At 33.8% G+C, this 20,439-nt stretch overlaps 1 protein-coding gene across 6 annotated transcripts in view; it reads right to left on the reverse strand.

The window, feature by feature from the left end:
* OMA1 (OMA1 zinc metallopeptidase) overlaps positions 1-20,439 on the reverse strand; it is a 55,469-nt gene that overhangs the window by 20,529 nt on the left and 14,501 nt on the right. For all 6 annotated transcript variants that reach the window (XM_074334777.1, XM_019742543.2, XM_019742536.2 and 3 more), the window contains 2 exons: positions 18,313-18,441; positions 15,128-15,202 (listed from right to left, as the gene is read on the reverse strand). In XM_074334777.1, the coding sequence (XP_074190878.1) occupies positions 15,128-15,202; positions 18,313-18,441 (204 nt within the window). The remainder of the gene's footprint in view (positions 1-15,127; positions 15,203-18,312; positions 18,442-20,439) is intronic.

The following is a 20,439-nucleotide window of genomic DNA, read 5'->3' on the forward strand; positions in this document are numbered from 1 at the left end:
AAATGAGGTTAGTTATGAGGACTTTTTAAAAATTTATCTTCATGTCGTTACGTGCTTCAAAAATACTTTCTAACATCATTTTAATAAAAGTAGAATATGCTCATTGCTTTAAAAAAACTCAAAACAATATGGTATTATAGAACTCAAAAATAGAATGCACACCCTACTCCCTTGCCCCTACCTCTATACAATATTTACATTAATACCACTCCTGAAGATAACCCACAGTTTTTAGTATGATATTAAAAACATGCATTAAGGGCAAAAATCTTCCAAATTAAAATTTACTGTTTTCATAAAACTAAGATTTTAAAATCTGTTAGTAAACTGTACTAAAGAAATTTTATTCGTAATCTATACCACTAGATTAGAAAACTTCAAATAAATATGAAGAGTTATATTTTTAATATGCTGATCAATTTGCCTACTTTTCCTCAATGTATGTGCTGAAAAACATATTTAGTCATTCAAAATACCTTATAAAAGTATGAGTCTTTTTTAAAAAATAGGATATATAGTCCTTGAGTATATGTGTGTACAATTCCATCATGCACATATACTTTTACAGGCACAGAACATTTCTAGAAGGCTATTTAAAAAAATGTTATTAGTAGCTGCCCTACGGATATAACTGGGGTGCTTGATCATAAAGAGCAGGACTGTTACTTCTGAACTATATTATAATATTTTTACAATAAAAATTATTTCTGAATCCTACATAAAGTGATTTAGTAAATATTATTATAAGCCTATTCAATTTACTCACATTTCTTAACTTATTTTGTCTATCAGGAGTGATTGGAAAAAAAGTGATTATATTTTGTTTCTCAACTAGTTTACTTTTGATTAAAACTATTAAGAAAAAATTACACTACATTGACTAAAATGTGCTATCAAAAAGCCTCAATGTGCTATCAGCCTTAAAATAGTGGAACTATGATACACAAAAAGACAAATATTACCTCACATGCTGATATAGTTGTCAGCATCCATGCCACATCATTTTTAACAAATACCATTAAAATATATTTGAATGTGGGGAAAATAAAAATAAAAAAATAATTTGAAATTCAAGTAAATTTTATTCAATACTTAAAGCAATACAATTCTTTATAGTGGCAAAATACACATAATACAAAAATTTATCATCTTACCCAATTTTAAGTGTACAGTTCAGTGATACTAAACATATTTACATTGTTACACAACCATAACTACCACCATCCATCCCCGTACGTGGAATTATACAACATTTGTCTTCTGAGACTGGCTTATTTCACTTAGCACAATGTCCTCAAGATACATCCACGTTATAGCATTTTGCAGAATTTCCTTCCTTTCTAAGGTAAATGATATTCCATTGTACATATATGCAACGTTTTGCTTATCCATTCATTGATCAATGGACACTGGGTTGCTTCCACATTTCAGCTACTGTAAATAATGCTGCTGTGAACATGGATATACAAATATATCTTGAGACCCTGTTTTTAATTCCTTTGGGTATATACCCAGAAGAATTGCTAGGTCATATGGTAATTCTAAGTTTTTCAAGGCATAGTCATACTGTTTTCCATAGTGGCTGTACCATTTTGCATTCTCACCAACAATGCACAAGAAAGAGTTCCAGTTTCTTCATATCCTTGTTATTTTCTGTTATTTTGTTAGTAGCCATCCTAATGGGTCTGACTGAGGTGATATCTCATTGCAGTTTTGATTTGCATTTCCCTAATGATTAGTGATGTTGATCACCTTTTCATGTGCTTATCGACCACTCATATATCTTCTTTGGAGAAGTGTCTATTCAAGTCCGTTGTGCATTTTGAAATTGGCTTGGTTACTGTTCTTGTGCTTTAAAAGTTCTCTATTTTGGATATTAATCCATTTATTAGACATATAATTTACAAATATTTTCACCCATTCTGTTGGTTGTCTATTTACTCTGTGGATAATGTCTTTTGATCCAATTTTTCTTTTTTTACTTTTCATGAAGTCCAATTTGTCCATTTTTTCTTTTGTTACCTGTGCCTTTGGTGTTACATCCAAAAAATCATTACCAAATCCAATGTCATGCAGCTTTTATCCTACGCATTTTTCTAAGTCTTATTGTTTTAGGTCTTACACTTAGGTCCTTGATCCATTTTGAGTTAATTTTTAATATGGTGTTAGGTGAGGGTCCAGCATCACTCTTTTGCATGTGGATAACCAGTTTTCCCAGCACTGGTTATAGAGACTACCACCCTTGTCAAAAATCATTTGACCACACATGAGGGTTTGTTTCTGGGACCCCTACTGTATTCCATTGGTCTAACTGTCTTTTATGCCAATACTGCAGTGTTTTGACTACTGTAGCTTTGTAGTAAGTTTTGAAATTGGAAGTATGAGTCCTCCAGTTTCATTCCTCATTTTCCAAGACTGTGTTGGCTATTCAGGTTCCTAAAGATTCCACATGAATTTTAGGATAGGTTTTTCTGTATCTGCAAGAAAAACACCATTAGGATTTTGATAGGGACTTTTCCCAGTATGCTGATGGCATCACTTGTTAAAGCTCACTTTACTTTGTAACTTATTTCCCAGTCAATAATTAGAATTTTCTCTTTTCCAACTGAACGTGACATAGTCTCGAGACGGTTTCAGTTAAAACATTCTCAATATTTGCTAATCTCTCTCATTAAAAAAAAAGAACTGACATCAAAACTACTTAATATGCCCTAACAAAGAAGAGAAATGGGAAGACTTCCATTATTTTGTACTTCCTTTCATTTTAAAGTGTTTTGCATCTTTTTATTGCTAGCATGTCAGTTCATCAATCACTACAATAAATTAATTTGTAATAAATTTTCATGTATATATTTTTCTCTGTCCTCAATGAGGTTTTATCATAAGACTCAACACTTAAGAGTTGAAATAGCAACTAAAAAATCAAATAAATACACAAAAGCCTGTCTCATTTCTCTAGGTAATACACTAGGTTCATAACAAGATATAACGCATAATGTATGCATTATGAAAGTTTACCTTATAACAAACCTATTAATGACACGTTCTCATTTCTGGTTTTTTCTTTCTTAATCACTAAACAAAGAACCTAAGATATTAAGTCAAATAGAACACAAAGATAGTCCATTTGCTATGAGAAAGGCTCGTATCACCAATCTGCAAAACTCTTTGAGACCTGGATTCTAGCTCATCTCTTGCTACTAACTAGGTATATGGTATTAGACAAATCACTTCATCTCTCTGGACCCTAATTTCCTTATATGTAAGAGGAGAAGATGGATTAGATTATCTCCAATTTTCCATCATGATCCAAAAGTCTATGATTCTATAACCTATTATTTTAAAGAAAGTTTAGAATTTTGAATTTTCTCTTCTGTGATGAAAGTAAATTTTGCTTCTTACCTATTTCCCTCACTAGATGGTGCTAACTGCACAGTTATTCAGGCCACTTGAAGAAACCCAACAGGCAGTGTCTCTCTCACCAGGGCCACTTAACAAACTTTTGGGGCTGGACAATTCCTCCTTCTGGAGGGCTCTCCAGGTGACTATAGGATATATGACATCCCTGCCCCCCACCCCCGAGGCCCATTAAACATCAGTAATCCCCACCTCCCCAATCACTGTGACAATCAAAAATAATACTATGAAATAATCCTAAGAGGCTGCCCCCCCACCCTACTTCAGAACCACTAAAAGAAAATAAGTTTTCTTTTTCATAGTTAAGAAACATACTCAAAAATAAAAATGGAGGATTTAGTTGTTTGTGAAATCAAATAAGCCAAGTCATTTCTGTAAATGACTGTAAACTGTCAAATTCTCTTTACAGTGACAAATGAATACAAAAACACAACAAATCAAATACTTCACAGGACACCTTTTTTGGTCAGTTGATAACTGGACAGCTAATTATTCTGTGCTTAAGTCACACTTCAGTCCTACCAGTTTTTACTAACTCTATGTATGAGTCATTCTGATCATTTATATAATGATAAATATCTTATAAATGAAAAATTAAAACTATAAAAATGTAAACACACAAAATAAACTCACAACCAATACTAAAGTTGAAGTAGAGAGCACGCTAGGGAAGGCAAGCTGCCTGTTTTGAGAAAGGCCTCATGAGTAACTTAATTTTAATGAATTTTCCATATTCTGTTTAGCCCTTGGCCTTAAAAGTGCATAAATCTAATGGGACAGTACATGACCAATAGATTCATCTCTTAAGAACAATTCCTATTAACCAAGCTCACAAGGCTGTCATAAAAATCAGAAGGCCAACTTATTAATTTATGGCTATAACTACCAAAACTACCCAATGGCACAGGGCATTTGTGTCCTCAAGTAAGCATGTTCTTGCCTTTTGAGGCATAGTATAAAGGAAGCCGGGCTACAATCAGAAGATTGTCTAATAAGGATAGAATTAGGAATAAGAGAATTATGTTATGTGATTTGACTATTAAATGGCAAGAAGTCAAGGGAGTCTGATGCATCCAAGTCCAAAAACAGGATACAGCCACAAATAAGAATCAAGTCTAGAATATTAAAAATAACCCTTTGAGGTACGTACTATCACTCCCATTTTCCAGACTAGAAAACAGACTTGAAGAGGTTAAGTAATTTGACTACAGTCATGTGGAGGAGACGAGTTCAGACATGGATGAATCTGACTCTCAAGTCCAAGGTCCTAACCACTATGCTAGATACAGTATAAAACCCTTAAACTTACTAACAAAAAAGTCTCTACCTACCTTTCAGATTTACCTCTTGACATTGATGCTCTTGAACTCTATCAACATTTTAGTCATACTGAATTTTCAACTCCTAGACTAGGCCATCCGTCACTTCTCTTACCTTTGAACATGCTACCCGCCATGCCAAAACACCCAATCTACATCTTCACCAGAATAATTACTACTTAGCTTTCATATCGCCACTTCAAATAATTTCTTTTTCAGTATAACCCCTAGACTAAAATTTCCTGATCCCCAGATAAAGTTACATCTCCCTGCTATATTCTTCAATTAGGATCCTGTATATCTCTATTCTAATTCTTCAAACTATAAAAATTATTTATTGAATGTCTCTGCTTCTTACTCAAATTCTGACCTCCATAAAGGTATTGTGTATCCCTATGTTCTGGATGATAGTCACACAATGAGTATATGGTGATCCTGACAGCACGACTCCTCCTCAAGACGTAGACCTCATCACACTGGAACTGAAGAATCACTGGACAGAAATGGAGAGCGAGAGTCTGTTTTCTGTATTCTCGATTTCAACTCTATTGACCACCATTTAGGCCGCAGTGATGGAAGAGGACTGCACCAGAATTTTGAAGGGATCTTTACCATCACAAGTTCTAACCTCTTCCTTTATACCTGACCTCAACCCCATTCTCCTCAATTAGGTAATAATAAAGTGAAACTGGTATACTTTCCATTTAAATAAATGAATAAATGGTGAATAAATGAAAATCAATGTAACAGATCAGAGAAGAGCTATGTAAATTTAAAGAGAGTGGCATCTGGGCCTAAAAGATCTGTCTTCTAACTGATTATATTAACAAATAGTAAAAAGAATGTGTCAATGAGAATTAGAGGGTTAGTCAGCCTAGAAAGTGAAAACTCTGGTGGCAAATGCTGGCCAATGTCTTGCCTTGAGAAAATGAATATACTAGCTTACGAGACTCAATTCTTATGTGGCAGGCTGGAGAATGGAATGGAAGGGAATATAATGGAGTCAAAGAAAGCGATAATGAGGCTGGTGCAGAAGTCCAGGTAAAAGATGCTAATAGTGGAGATGGAAATATATTGAGATATATTTTATAGACAGAACTACTGGGACTTGATAAATGATTACATGTAAATGATAAAGAAGACAGAAGTACTAAATTAGACTCCAGGTTTTTTTCCAAAAGCTACTGAACATAAGGTGGTATACTTATTGGGAAAAGGAAAACTAGAAGAGAAACAGGTGTGAAAAGAAATCAAGGATTTAACATTGAATATATTAGGTTTGAGATACTTGTGAAATATAGAGGAAATAACAGACTGACTTTGGAACATGAATAGATTAGTGATCTTTGAACTTTAATTGCATCAACTCTGTGATACAGGTCCTATCATTGCTCCTATGCTACAGATGAGATACATCAAGGTATGAAAAGGATAAATAACTTGCCCAAGATCACACGGCTAGTACTCTCTGGCAAAGCAGACTCTCAAACTAGTTCCAGAGCTCATCCACTATCAATACACTATATTGTTTCTTTGGCAGCCGACTGATACCCTGCACTGTGGGAACTCCAGAAAGGTTCAGTATTCGGTACCTAGGAAAAAAAGGGCGAGGTATACGGTTCGGACAGAGAATTAAGTAAATGTCTCTACAATGAATGAGAAAACCCTCACCTCCCTCCCCTCTCAACCCCTAAGCAGTGACAGCCAGTTTTACAAGATTCTTCCACAGAGGCACTTGAACACCCATAAAGGAAAGGCCTAGACATATTCCATGTGGAGGTTCCCCAAAGAAAGAGCTACCTCACTGCCCTGTAATCGTACAGTTAAGTCCACTATCTCAGCCTATGCATATAGAGCTTGTGAAAAGTTTCTTAGTGCCTTCTTGTAAAATATGGACAATCACGAATAACAAATTTGGGGATTTTCAGTGCCATCCATGAGAATAACTGGTACTGGACTTGTTCTCCCACCATAAATAACTGTAAAACTAGACAAGGCAAACATTTTCAGGTACTGGACAACAGGAAGGTCAAGAATATAATCTCAAGAGAAACACCTAAGGTGATCCCCAGATTTGTTCCTTCTCCTACCTAGGACAGGTTCCTGACCATAACGAAGGAAGGCAGAACCCAAGCAGAGTATGGTGAGCCTAGGTGAGCTAAAGAGTTAGGAGACAGGAGTTTAGGGTGGCAGAAGGAGCTGGAGTTTGTGAGGTAAGATACCAGAAAGAAGCTCGCCCCAGATATTGGTGTAGAGGTTCCTTGGAGGTTCCTGAAACTGGATTTCATTAAAATTAAAAAGGTTTGCTCTGCAAAAAAGGAACCCTGTTAAAGAGAAGACAACCCACAGATGAGAAACAACTACTTTCACATCACATATCCAACAAATGTCTGTATCCAGAATGTGTAAATAGCATTCTAAAGTCAATAGTAAGAAAACAAACAATTCAACTATAATATGGCAAAAGATTTGAACAGATACTTAACCAAGGAGGAATACAGTTGGCAAATAAGCACATAAAATCATCAGTCAGGTTATAAAAGATTTAATCTTCCATAATAAGAAACCGATAATGTCAAAACCTAATGAGTCAAGAAATTACAGAATAAACATATTACATAGAAATATAGAGGTAAATAGTTAACAGAATTTAAGGTGATTTTCACCTCTGGATGTAAGGGAGGGGTCAGTGAAGGCTTTGTTTCCCATTATAATACTAAATAACCTTCTATACTATAATGAAATGTGTGGCTACACACACAAATATATACACATTTTTTAAAGGGGAGTACGGTTAGTAGTATGAAATGCTGCTAATAGAAATTAGAGTAAGATAAAGGTAGAAAAGTCAGTGTGGAAAATGACAACATGAAGGTAGACAAGTTGAACTTGAGAAATGAAATTATGGTAGAGAGATGGGGGCAGATACCAAACTGCAGCATGGGCCTTGAAATCATACACACTAGGGTGTGAATCATGGCTTTGCCATTTTGTACCTGTGAACAAGAAAGTAACTGAACCTATCTGAGCTTCGGGTCCTTTATCTATAAAATGGAAATAATGCTCAAAATAGTAACTACTTCATGGAGTTACAAGAATCAGATTAGGTAATGTATATAAAATAATAAGCACACTACTGGCACAAAATAAATATTAAATGGCAGATAATGATGCTATTACCTAAAATAAATGGTAGTATAAATATAATGTTTGAGGTTTTTATTCTGTTTTTCTGTTTTGTCAGGAAATAAATACTTGTACTCAGAGATGGCATTTTTATATCCTAAGTGCTCCATTACAAAGACATTGTAACATAGTGACCTGTATCACTATGTATTCATGACTTGACTGGTGGCAATATTGTTTTCACCTTTGAACTAAATAAATGATAATATCACAACTGGCAAAAAATAAATAAATAAATACATACATACATACATAAATAAGGTCAGCTAGTTCACAACATAATATTTAGTTTGCTTTAGAAATGAAATCATAGTTTTATCTATCCAGACATACTTTTGAAAAAATATAGTTTGCATGTTATAAATAATCAAATATCAATACTTTTTTTTACTAACTTCTCTAATTTCATTCTTCTTTTTTAAACAGAAAATTTAACTTACCAAGTCACCCAAAAACACAAAAATGACATTTGATTACTCATGAAGTAATTACTCAAAGTACTAATTCCCAAATCTGCCTGGGTATCAGAATCACTTGGAAGCTCCTAAACGTATTCAGATTCAAAGCTTCATCATCTAGCTACTGATTTAGAATTTCAAAGCGTGTAGCCTAGAATATGCATTTTTTAAATCTGCCCAGCAAAAACATAGTGAAAGGCAATCTGCAAAAGGAGAAATAAAATAGCCACTAAAAATGAAACAATATGCTCAACTTTACTACTAGGCAAGAAAATGTAAATGTTTAAAAGCAATGAGATTCCATTTTTTGTCCAAATTAACAAAAATTAAAGAGATTACAAACAGTGCTGATGTGGGTATAAAAAAAGGACATTCTGATATGCCACTAGAAATATTTGCTGTCAATATTTTGGAATAGTTGAGAGTTATCTTTTAAAAATGTCAGCAATCCTACCCTACAGCTATGAAAGCCCAAGAAACATAAGAATATGGGTATCAGGATCCCTATTTCAAAATTATTTATAATTTAAAAAACTGGAAATAACCCAAATTGTTCATCAATAGGTACATAATTAAATGAATTATCCATATTATAGATTAGGTAGCTATTAAAAAGATTAAGTTAGAACTTCCTCTTCTAGCAGTGATGGAGTAACTTGTAACAGAACAATGTTCCTATAAAAAAAACAGTCAGAAAATCTGGATAAAACATAAATAATGTTTGTGCAAAGGTATTACAGTTAGAAAATTAGCCAAGACTAGAGAAGCCAAAATTTCAGAAAGAAGGAAAGCTCACAAAGGTGAGTCTGATCTATGTGTCAGCGAATCTGTTCAATTTTAAGCAGTGAAGAGCAAGAGACTGAGAGTGGGAACAGAACTCAAAAGAAATCCAAACAGAAAGAGATGACTACGGAGATTTCTGGATATCTATCAGGGCTAGAGAGCCAAACTTAGAAGTCATGAAAGGCAGCCAAAGTTAAGAAGTCAAGATCTGAAAGACAAGGGAGACAGAGACAACTCTTGATGCCAGTTCACCATGGCATCTATCAATTCTTAAGCTGCACAGAGCATCTTTAAAACAAAAAGTGGCTGAAAAAACTGAGTAGAGATTTCTACAGTCTCATGGTACGATGAGAACAAAAAATGAAGTTCAGGAATCACTACAGAAGAGGAACTGAATATATACAGAGGGTGCCAAAAAAAGTATACACATTTTAAGAAAGGGAAAAACTGTATTAAATTGTAATACTCAATATGTACTGATAACAAAAGATGAATACAAGTCACGTGTGACTTCTGCAATTACAAGAGGTGCTTAAAGTGGTTACCATCAGCATCCAGACACTTCTGGTTACAGCAAACTACTGCTTGAGCAACGCTGACCAAAGTGACACCTTTCTTAAATATTTTTTGGCACCCCTTTTGGGCACACCCAGTAGACACTACAAGCCTTCAGTAGGCTTCCCTAGACAGCAATACCTTTATGAATGAAGATGCACTAGAGGTAAATTGAAACTTATGAAGACTCAGCTCAGGCTATGACACACTGAAGGGATCCTCTACATTCTAGCTGTCCACCAAACTACAGGGAGAACCCCTTATTATGGAAGAAATTATCACTCAGAGCCTATTGTACTGTTTATATGAAATGTACAACATTCAATCTAAAATAAGCAAGCATACCAAGAAAAAAGACCAAAGGCAAAAAGAGACAACAGAAACAGACCCAGAGATAATAAAAATATTGTGGTTAACAAATATGAACATTTAAAAAAAAAATTTGATTAACATAGTCAAGAAAGTTAAGACAAAATGGAAAATTTCACCAGAAAACTGAAGTTTGTAAATATATATATACACACATATATAAATATATATATATAAATATATACATATATACATGTATACATATGTATACATATGTATATATATGTATGTATATGTGTGTGTGTATATATATATATATTTATATCAAATTGAAATTCTAGAATGGAAAAATACAATAACTGGAATTTAAAATTCAAAGATGAGTTTAATAGCAAAATGGACACAGCTGAAATAAGATTAGTAAACTACAAGACAGTAGTGGAAAACACATATGCTGAAAAATGAAAACACAAGGATAGAAAATACCAAAAACAAACAAACAAAAACAGAAGAGACATATGAAAGTCTAACATATATGTAATCCCAATGCCAGAGGGGAGAAGGGAAAAAATGTTGTAAAAGCAATATGTCAAAAAATAAAAGCTGAGTATTTCCAAACTAATGAAAAATATCAAGCCACAGTCAGCACAATAAATACAAAGAAAAGCACACTCAGACACATCATAGTCAAACTACAGAAAAGCAAAGACAAATAATTTGTATTTCTTAATCCCCTTCATCTTTTCCACCCATCTCCCTACCCCCACCCCTTCTGGCAACCATCTTGGTGTTCTCTGTATCTATGAATAGAAACAGTCATGGGAATATAAAGTACAGCACAGGGAATATAGTCAATAATATCATAATAACTATATGGTATCAGATGGGTACTAGACTTATTGAGGTGATAACTTCAAAACACATGCAAATGTCTAATCACTAATGTTGTACATCTGCAACTAATATTGTATGTCAACTGTAATTGAAAAATAAATTCTTGAAAAAAGAGTTCCTGGCTTTCTAGCCTGAGGGTTTTGCCCAGCTTCTACTGACAAAACTGTAGAATATGACAGAAAACAGTATCCCACAAATGAGTGAAATCATATGGTTCTCGGCTTTTTCCATCTGACTTATTTCACATAGCATGATAATCTCAAGATCCATCCATGTTATCACAAGTGGCGGTATTTCATTTTTTCTTATGGCCAAGTAATATTCCATTGTATATAAGTATCACAATCTATCAAAAGACATTGAGGTTGTTTCCATGTCTTGGCCACTGTGAATAATGCTGCAGTGAACATAGGGGTACATATATCTTTATTAATAAATGTTTTCAGAGTTTTGGGGGAGATACCCAGAAGAGGGATTGCTGGGTGTACAGTAATTCTATTCTTAATTTTTTAAGGAACCTCCACACTGTTTTCCATAGTGGTTGTACCAGTTTACATTCCCACCAGCAGTGTATGAGGGTTCCTTTTTCTCCACAGCCTCTCCAACACTTGTGATTACTTATCTTGTTGATAACAGCCATTCTATTAGGTGTGAGGTGGTATCTCATTGTGGTTTTGATTTGCATTCCCTAATAGCTAGTGAAGTGGAGCGTTTTTTCATACATCTGTGGGCCATTTACATGTTTCTTTGAGAGAAGTGTCTGTTCAGGTCCACTGCCCATGTTTTAATTGGATTGTTTGGTTTTTTGTTGTTGAGTTGTATGAGTTCTTTATATATTGTGGATATAAACCTCTTACCGGAGGTGTTGTTTGCAAATATCTTCTCCCGTTCAGTGGTTGCCTTTGTTTTGCTGATAGTTTCTTTTGCTGTGCAGATGCGTGATATAGCTTTACTTTGATATAGTCCAATTCATTTATTTTAGCTTTTAGTTCTCTTGCATTTGAGGCCAAATTCATAAAATCCTCTCTGAACCCAAGGTCCATAAGTTTAGCACCTCTACTTTCTTCTAAGCAATTTATTGTTTCAGGTCTTATATTTATGTCTTTGATCCATTTCAAGTTAATTTTGATATAGGGTGACAGACAGTAGTCTAGTTTCATTCTTTTGCACATGGCTTTCCAATTTTCCCAGCACCATTTATTGAAAAGGCTTTCTTTTTTCCATTGTACGTTTTTGGCTCCTTTGTAGATAATTATCTGCCCATGTATACATATGTGAGTTTATTCCTGGGTTCTCAATTCTATTCCATTGGTCTTTGTGTCTGTTTTTCTGCCAATCCCATGCTGTTTTGATTATTGTTGTTTTGTAGTATAAATTGAAGTCAAGGAGCGTGATACCTCCAGCTTTGCTCTTTTTTCTCAGGATTGCTTTGGCTCTTTGGGGTCTTTTGTGATTCCATACAAATCTGATGATTTTTGTTTGATTTCTTTAAAAAAAAAAATACCGTTGGGATTTTGATGGGGATTGCATTAAGTCTGCATATTCCTTTGAGTAATATGGCCATTTTAACTATGCTGATTCTTCCAATTCATGAACACAGACTATCTTTCCATTTCTTTGTGTCTTCTTCAATTTCTTTTAATAATGTCTTATACTTTTCAGTATATAGGTATTTCCCATCCTGTTAAGTTTATTCCTGGGTATTTTATTCTCTTTGTTGCAATTGCAAAAGGAATTGTTTTGTTTTGTTTCGTTTCTTTCTGAAATTTCATTGTTAGTATATAGGAACTCAATGGATTTATATACATTGATTTTTGTATCCTGCAACTTTATTGCATTTGTTTACTGTTTCTAATAGTGTTTTGGTGGAGTCTTTAGGATTTTCTATTTAAGAATCATGGCATCTGCAAAAAGTGACAATTTGACTTCTTCATTCCCAATTTGGATGCCTTTTATTTGTTTCTCTTGCCTGATTGCTCTGGCTAGGACTTCCAATACTATGTTGAATAATAGTGTTGCCGCAAGACGGATGGATCTTGAGATTATCTTGCTAACCGAGATAAGTCAGATGGAAAAAGTCAAGAACAATATGATTTCACTTATATGTGGGCTATAAAATTGAAAACAACAAACGAACAAGACGAATGAACAAAAACTCATAAACACAGACAACACTTTAGTGTTTACCAGAGGGTAAGGGGAAACAGAGGGTGGCAGAAGAGGGAAAAGGGGATCAAATATATGGTGATGTATTGTAGAAATGTGCATTTGAAGCCTATGTAATTTTACTAACCAATGTCACCCTAACAAATTCAATTGAAAAAAAACTGAGCTGGTCCATCAAGGATGAGTTACCAAGGAAGAGAAACAAATCAATTGTCCCCAAATTGATCTATATTTAATGCACCCAACTCCAAAGTCCCAGGCATATTTCTGTACAGGCATGTAATTTTATAGACTATGAAATTTATGTGAAAAAGCAAAGGAGCAAAAATAGCAAGTCAGTCATGCACACTGGAGGACAGAAGCTCTCAGATATCAAGATTCACTACAAAACTACAGTGATAATGTGGAATTAACTCAAAAATAAGTAGCAGGCCAATAGCATAGAATAGAGAGTCCAGAAACAGACTTCCATATAAGCTTCCCACATTTGTGATAAAGACAATGAAGCACAGTGGAGAAAAAAAAGACTCTTTAATAAACAGTGCTGAGTTCATTAGGTATCCATCTGTAAAAAAACTATCTTTACCTCTTCCTCATACCGTGTTTCCCCGAAAATAAGACCTAGCCGGACAATTAGTTCTCATGTGTCTTTTGGAGCAAAAATTAATATAAGACCTGGTCTTATTTTACTATAATATAAGACTGGGTCGTAATATAATATAATATAAATATAGTATAATTAATATAATATAAACTGGTTCTTATATTAATTTTTGCTCAAAAAGACATTATTAGAGCTGATTGTCCGGCTAAGTCTTATTTTCGGGAAAACATGGTATTATATATAAAAAAGAAATCAAAACAATAAAGCTTCTTGGAAATAGAATAGGAACAATTTATTGAGATAGGCAAACATTTCTTAACCAGAATACACTTACCTAAAAAGAAGATTTTATAAACCATAGTAATTAAAATTCAGAAAACCTTGATATAGCCAATCTGTGGACCATTATTTGGGACCCTCTCAATCTACGCAGTCTGATAATTCACTTAATTCTACTTATGTAACACTCAAGACTGCTTTTGCTTTTGTGAATAAGTAATATCTTGATTTGTAAAATTAAATCCATAAAACTCATGAGAAGTTCAAATAATAGTGATTTTTAATAGTTAGGATTTTAATAACTACTGAAAACACAACAAAGAAACAAATACAATTTGAATTTAATATGTGAAGCGGCATTGTTTACACTCATTTTTAAAAATCCAGGGCCCCGGATGGCTCAGTTGGTTAGAAGCACGAGCTCTAAACAACAAGGTTGCCAGTTCAATTCCCACACGGGATGGTGGGCTGTGCCCCCTGCAACTAAAGATTGAAAACGGCGACTGGACTTGGAGCTGAGCTGCGCCCTCCACAACTAGACTGAAGGACAGCAACTTGGAGCTGATGGGCCCTGGAGAAACACACTGTTCCCCAATATTGCCCAATAAAATGTATTAAAAAAAATCCAGTTTTACTTATAATGTTAAATCCTACTATTAATAATACTCAGTTATCACCAGTGATTAAAAACAGCAGCCAGGCACAAAGTGCCCTGTTAAATAGACAGGAACAAAGCTAACTTAAATCAGGGTAAACACCCAGAGCTGTTCTCTGTGGTTAGCAAAAAGAAGCCAGTGGCTGCAACAAAAATAATCTGAAAGATACAGAGTAATAAGCCTGCTCTTCTACCGCTTATTTTAATGGCAAAAACTCAGTTTGCTCAGCCAGGTTCATAGCTTCAATATGATAAACCTTCCTTCAAATCGGGAAAAACAGCTACATATCATCTTATTCCCTCAAAAAGCCCCTTAGATCAGCGAAACAAGGGAGAGGAATAAAATAGATCATGAACTTCCAAAGGGCACAGATCTAAAATGGTATTAATGAAAAGTTATACACAGTCGAACTGTCATTCTCTGTCCATGCCAAACTTCATTAAGACAATGCACGTTTATCTTTTACTGTGTGGACACTGTATTTGTAACTAAACATTTTACCTTTGCAGCAAGCTGTAGTCCAACTTTGTCAGCTTCAGCCTCCAATGTTCTACTGTATGGTCTATCAAACATATACTAAGAAGAAATAAGAAAGAAAAGTTCCATTAAGGTTATTTCATAACAAAATGAGATTTTTAAAATTAAATTCATGGAGTATCTAGGATAAAGTTTTTATACTCTCCATTATTACATTTAAAGAACACCATGGTATAAAACATAAAGTGCAGCCTTTATTTCCTCCACCAGAGATTAATGTTTTTGAAGCACAGAATAGGAAAAAAAAAACAATCATGCCTACAATCTTCTAGAGTCTATAGTATCACACACAATACTTTTATTTTTCCACTTATAATCTCCACCTACTATGTAGAAGATTCTCTAAGAAACCTTATTGATGCAATCTTCTATTATGGCCAAGGAACACTTTGATCTTGCGGTTTTAAAAGAAAATTGAAAAAACACAGCTATAGAATAGTCAGTGACACTGCTAGAGGATTTATTTCGGTTGGAAAATTAACCATGCTGCAGGATGTTCTTTCTTTGATAAATTACCGTAATTTCCTTTTTTTTCTAAGTATTGATTAGTTAGGGAAATGAATTTTTCTTCCAACTTCAATAAAAAATGCAAATAGATATTGTAACTTTAATTTTCCTAATTACTTGTATTTATGTGAATGCTTTCCAGTTAAACTCTAATTTTCAGTAAGTACTAAAACTTTGTAGGCGATGGATCAAAAGGCAGGACTTTTGAGAAAAGAGCTATTAATTGGGGAAGCAATTTTTCAGAGGCAGCTACACGTCAGTCATGGCTGGAAATAATATAAATGTGATCCACAGTATGTGACCATTAGATAGGACTTTATTCCTCCTCGATCACGTCTGTTTTAGGTCGCTGAAATATATCAGTGTCTTCATGCTCCACGACTCATCTACAGGTGTTCCATAAAGTTTTCTGATAGTTTAACTACTTAAAAACATTGTCTTTAAAAGGAGACAAACTTATATTCAAGTCCAAATGCTGACACTTTTTAACTGTTAAGCTGGGCTAACTGTTTAACCCATCTAAGCCTAGTAGCACCACATGAAAAATGGAGCAATAACAGTACCAATCTCCTAGAGTTACGGAGAGGATGAAATGAGCAAACAATAATATGAATAATAGCTCCTATTTATTGAGCCCTCACTTTGTGCCAGGTACTGTGCTAAAAGCTATAAACCAGTGGTTCTCGATGGGATGTCAGTGTGTTGCCCCGGGACCTTTGGAAATATTTGGAGACACTCTTGATTGTCTGGAGGAGCAGGGTGGGGGTGCGGGAAGGCAGAGTACTACTGGCATCTAGTGGGGAGAGTCTAGATGTTTAGATGCAGCTAGATGTTTAGAGGTTACTAAACATCCTGTAATGCACAGGATAACTTCCCGCCATAATTATCTAGTCCAAAATGTCAATACTGCTTATATTGAGAAAAATCCTGCTTTAAATGTATCATTCATTTCACAACAATGCTTTGAGTTAGCCAGTATTTACAAATGAAGAAGCTGAGATCTATACAGGTGAAGTAACCTGTCTAAGTTCTATAGAATTTAGGTTTAAAACAGACTAAATTCAAACACAGGTCCCTCTGATCAAAGCCTATTAATCTGCAGTGTTTATCCTACTGCCTAACATATGGTAAGCACCCAATAAATATTAGCTACTATAATTATTACTAATAGCTCTCAAAACCCTGCCTGATAGCACTCTATGAAGGCTGCTACATTATACCCAAACCTTTAAGATTACAGAAATAGGGCTCCCCAATGGTTAAGTGAAGGCCCCTACTTCTTCCTTGTTCTCTTCCTTTCTCTGGCAAACAAATGTCAACAATTCCCTTCCTTAATGACTTCACTATCCGCATTCCCCTCTGGTCTCCAATCAAAATAAGCAAGGCTTTCTAGAGAAAGAAATATTTCCCTGTCACTGAAACTGGGGGGAGAAGAGAGGGCTTGGTTTAGGAAAAGAATTCAAACAGAAGTAATCCCTATTTATTTTCAGTTTAATTATTAAATTAAATATTATTCTGAAGTAGAAGGATTCATCAAGTATGTATTTCAAGAAAGAAACCACAAGTTATCTTTCTTATGACCAAATCTTCTGATTCCTTTGCAGAAAAAGCAAGAGATTTTTCTACATTAACTCCCTTGACTTCCCGGCACATGACAGAAGTAAAATTCAAAATATGAGATCCTATAACCTAAGCAATAATCATTCCTTTTCCCTTTAAAGAACCTTTATTTCAATATAAATGAAGCCAAATGATATGGAAACACTGAACAAAAGCCTTAGTTACCCAATTTCAAAAACAATTTGTCTAAAATAATTTTAGGCATTAGATTTAAACAGCACCCAGATGGCACTCTGATGGGTGCTCCACATTCATTAAATAAACAAATAACAGATTGTTCCTAAATAACCAAACCTCCCAGGACAAGAGGAAATATTTGAAAAAAATGTAAAATAAAATAATTAATCATAGTTAACAAAGCAATTATCGGGATTGCAAGACCTACTTTCAGTAGTGCAGTGTTTTGAACAAAATGAGACTCAATAAATTTTATGAGATTATCATTATACACAAGTACTAAAAAGTTAACAAACACCTAGTAAGACTGTCCTTGCAGTATTTTCTAGGCAATGTTAGTTTAACTAGGAATGAAGAGGCGAAGGTGGTAAAGCAGCTTCAGCCAACCCTATGCCCTTAAGTTTATAGGTCTTAAGAGTTCCCCATCAAAACGCAAATATTTAGGGGAAGGGAGAGTCATCTAGTGAGTACACCATAGTCACTGTAGGAGACAAAAGTGAAGAGTTATTAATAAAAGGTAAAGCAACAGAAGGAAAGGAAGGTTTTGTGACTGGGTTATCTCTTTAGGACCCATAACTATGTCAAAAAAAAAATTATGTTAGCCAAAAGTTGCTAAGCCCTTCCAAACCATCTACCTCCATCATTTGAGAGATGTAGTATTTTCTAATTTGAATATTCATTATTAAGAATATCCCCTAAAAATGAGAAAACATAAGACACTAAAAATTAGTACCCATATTTCATAATAACATGTTAAAACATCTCTGGTATTTGTTGTGTTACAATAATATTAAAATATTCTCACCACAGGGCATTACAAATTCAAGCTATTGTCTCAGACTTACCTCCTGCAATTTAGATTGTATCCACTGGCCCAAAAGTGCCAAACTATCTCGAGGACAAACAGCCCAAATCATTGTGAGAAAAATCAGACCTAGGAAATCCAATAAATGAACAAAGCTGGCCTTTTCTGCCTGAGAATAATCAAAATAATGAAAATTACATTTACTACATTGAGACAGTATATGCTTACATTTTCTAGTTCATCATGTGTAATCACATTAAATAATTACTTGTGTTTAACTGAACTCCACCAACTAAGACTGTAAGTTTCTTTTCTTTTTTTTTTTTTTTCAGTTTCTTTTCTTCTGTGTGCTTTATCCTTTCCCAGTCTGTTTGTACCATCCCATGCTTACATATTTATATACATATTCATTCATCCATTCAATTTACATTCAGTGAGACACTTACCATCACTCAGATACAATGACAAGTTCATTAATCTCAAGTTTCTTATATTAAGAAGCATAATAATCTTATGAAAGAGGTACAATTATCCCTATTTTATAGATAAAGAAACTAAGATGAAGACAGGTTAAAAATGTTGACCAAATTCACACAGCTATTATTAACAAGACAAGGAGTTCAACCCAGGAAGTTTTAGTTTTTACTACAGTTTAAATCTTTTTAAAAATCAAATAAATGTGTTTATTATACTTATACTTTTGGACAAAAACAAAATACTACTTAACACATGAAACAGTTAAAACAAGGAACAATTCAGAAAAAGATCAGAAGTTTCTTTTAAATAAAAATTTGGTCTTCATGACCTTAATAGATGAAGTATGATTTATTTATGTGAGTCTGCAATTTTATTAAGCCTAGTATTTCCACCAGGAAACTGGGTTCTATGAATTTTTGTATTTACTTAGAGCAATAATCAAAAAAGGTTTTGCTTAAAATAGCTAGATATAGTAATAGCTAAATATAAGTTTATGTTTTGAGTAGTAAAAGCTAAATATAAGTTTAATGCATTGGATTGTTCATTGTTCATTAAGGTTAATTATAAATTGTTAATGTAATGCTAATACTGATAATGTAGGAATCATTACTTCAATGTATGAAACATGGCTGACAACTAAAAATAACCACCTAGACTACTTCTTTTTACAATATAATCTGCCCTCACAAAATATTCTTTGCTTCACTATAAGAACTGTGGGTTATGAAAAACAATTACGAAATGATTTAAGCATGAAAGAGAAAAACTCCAAAAGATGAAGTCATTATGGAAGGAAACATCCTTGTTATTAATTATTGAAGAATTACTACTAAACAGCAAAATCTGTGTGTATATGTGGAATAAAGAAAACAACATAAAAGACTACATCAAGTCAAAATGGATACTCCTAAAAGAAAAAACATAGTGTTGATAATTATAAGAACTCTGCCAAAGAAATATTAACAATGATTTTCTATTTTTAAGACTGCTGTTTGTTTTTTATATCTCATCTAATTGTTGTTCTTGCACTGAAAGATGATAAGAAGATGCCGAGGCACTGAATGATATGCCAGAAAAACAATGTACTAAATATTAACACCTTTTAAATGCTAAAAATGGCCAAAATTGCTTGATTTTGCAGATATGAAGCTATTTCTTGAAAGATAAAATCTATTTCAATGCTCAGATTTATTCTAGTATATATTTGTTTAAAGAAAACATTTTTAAAATTTTCCTGTAACTCAGAAGAAACATATACTTCTCCCTAATTATGTGTATAAAAGAACCATGCATATTTTTTTTATTTTATTAATGGGAAGTTAGCATACAGTATTATATTAGTTTCAAGTGTACAACACAGTGATTTAACATTTATATACCTTACAATGTGATCACAATAAGTCGTGTAATAACCACCTGTCACCATGAAATTATTATGATATTATTGACTATATTCCCTGTGCTGTACATCGATAGATGAATGGATAAAAAAAGACCACTTATATTTTTAATGAATAAAAATGAGTAAACAAATATATTACTTTTATGGGCTCATACCAAGTCAAAAAGATGTATATTCACGGGAGCTTAAATCAATCTGAATTATGTGATCTATAAGAAAGTGTTGCCAACAACCAGGAAACTGTGGTAAAAGAAAGCACACTTGCAAACAGAAGACTTGGGTTAAAGC

This window comes from Rhinolophus sinicus, linkage group LG06, assembly GCF_036562045.2.
Source record: "Rhinolophus sinicus isolate RSC01 linkage group LG06, ASM3656204v1, whole genome shotgun sequence".
NCBI classification, from domain to species: domain Eukaryota; kingdom Metazoa; phylum Chordata; class Mammalia; order Chiroptera; family Rhinolophidae; genus Rhinolophus; species Rhinolophus sinicus.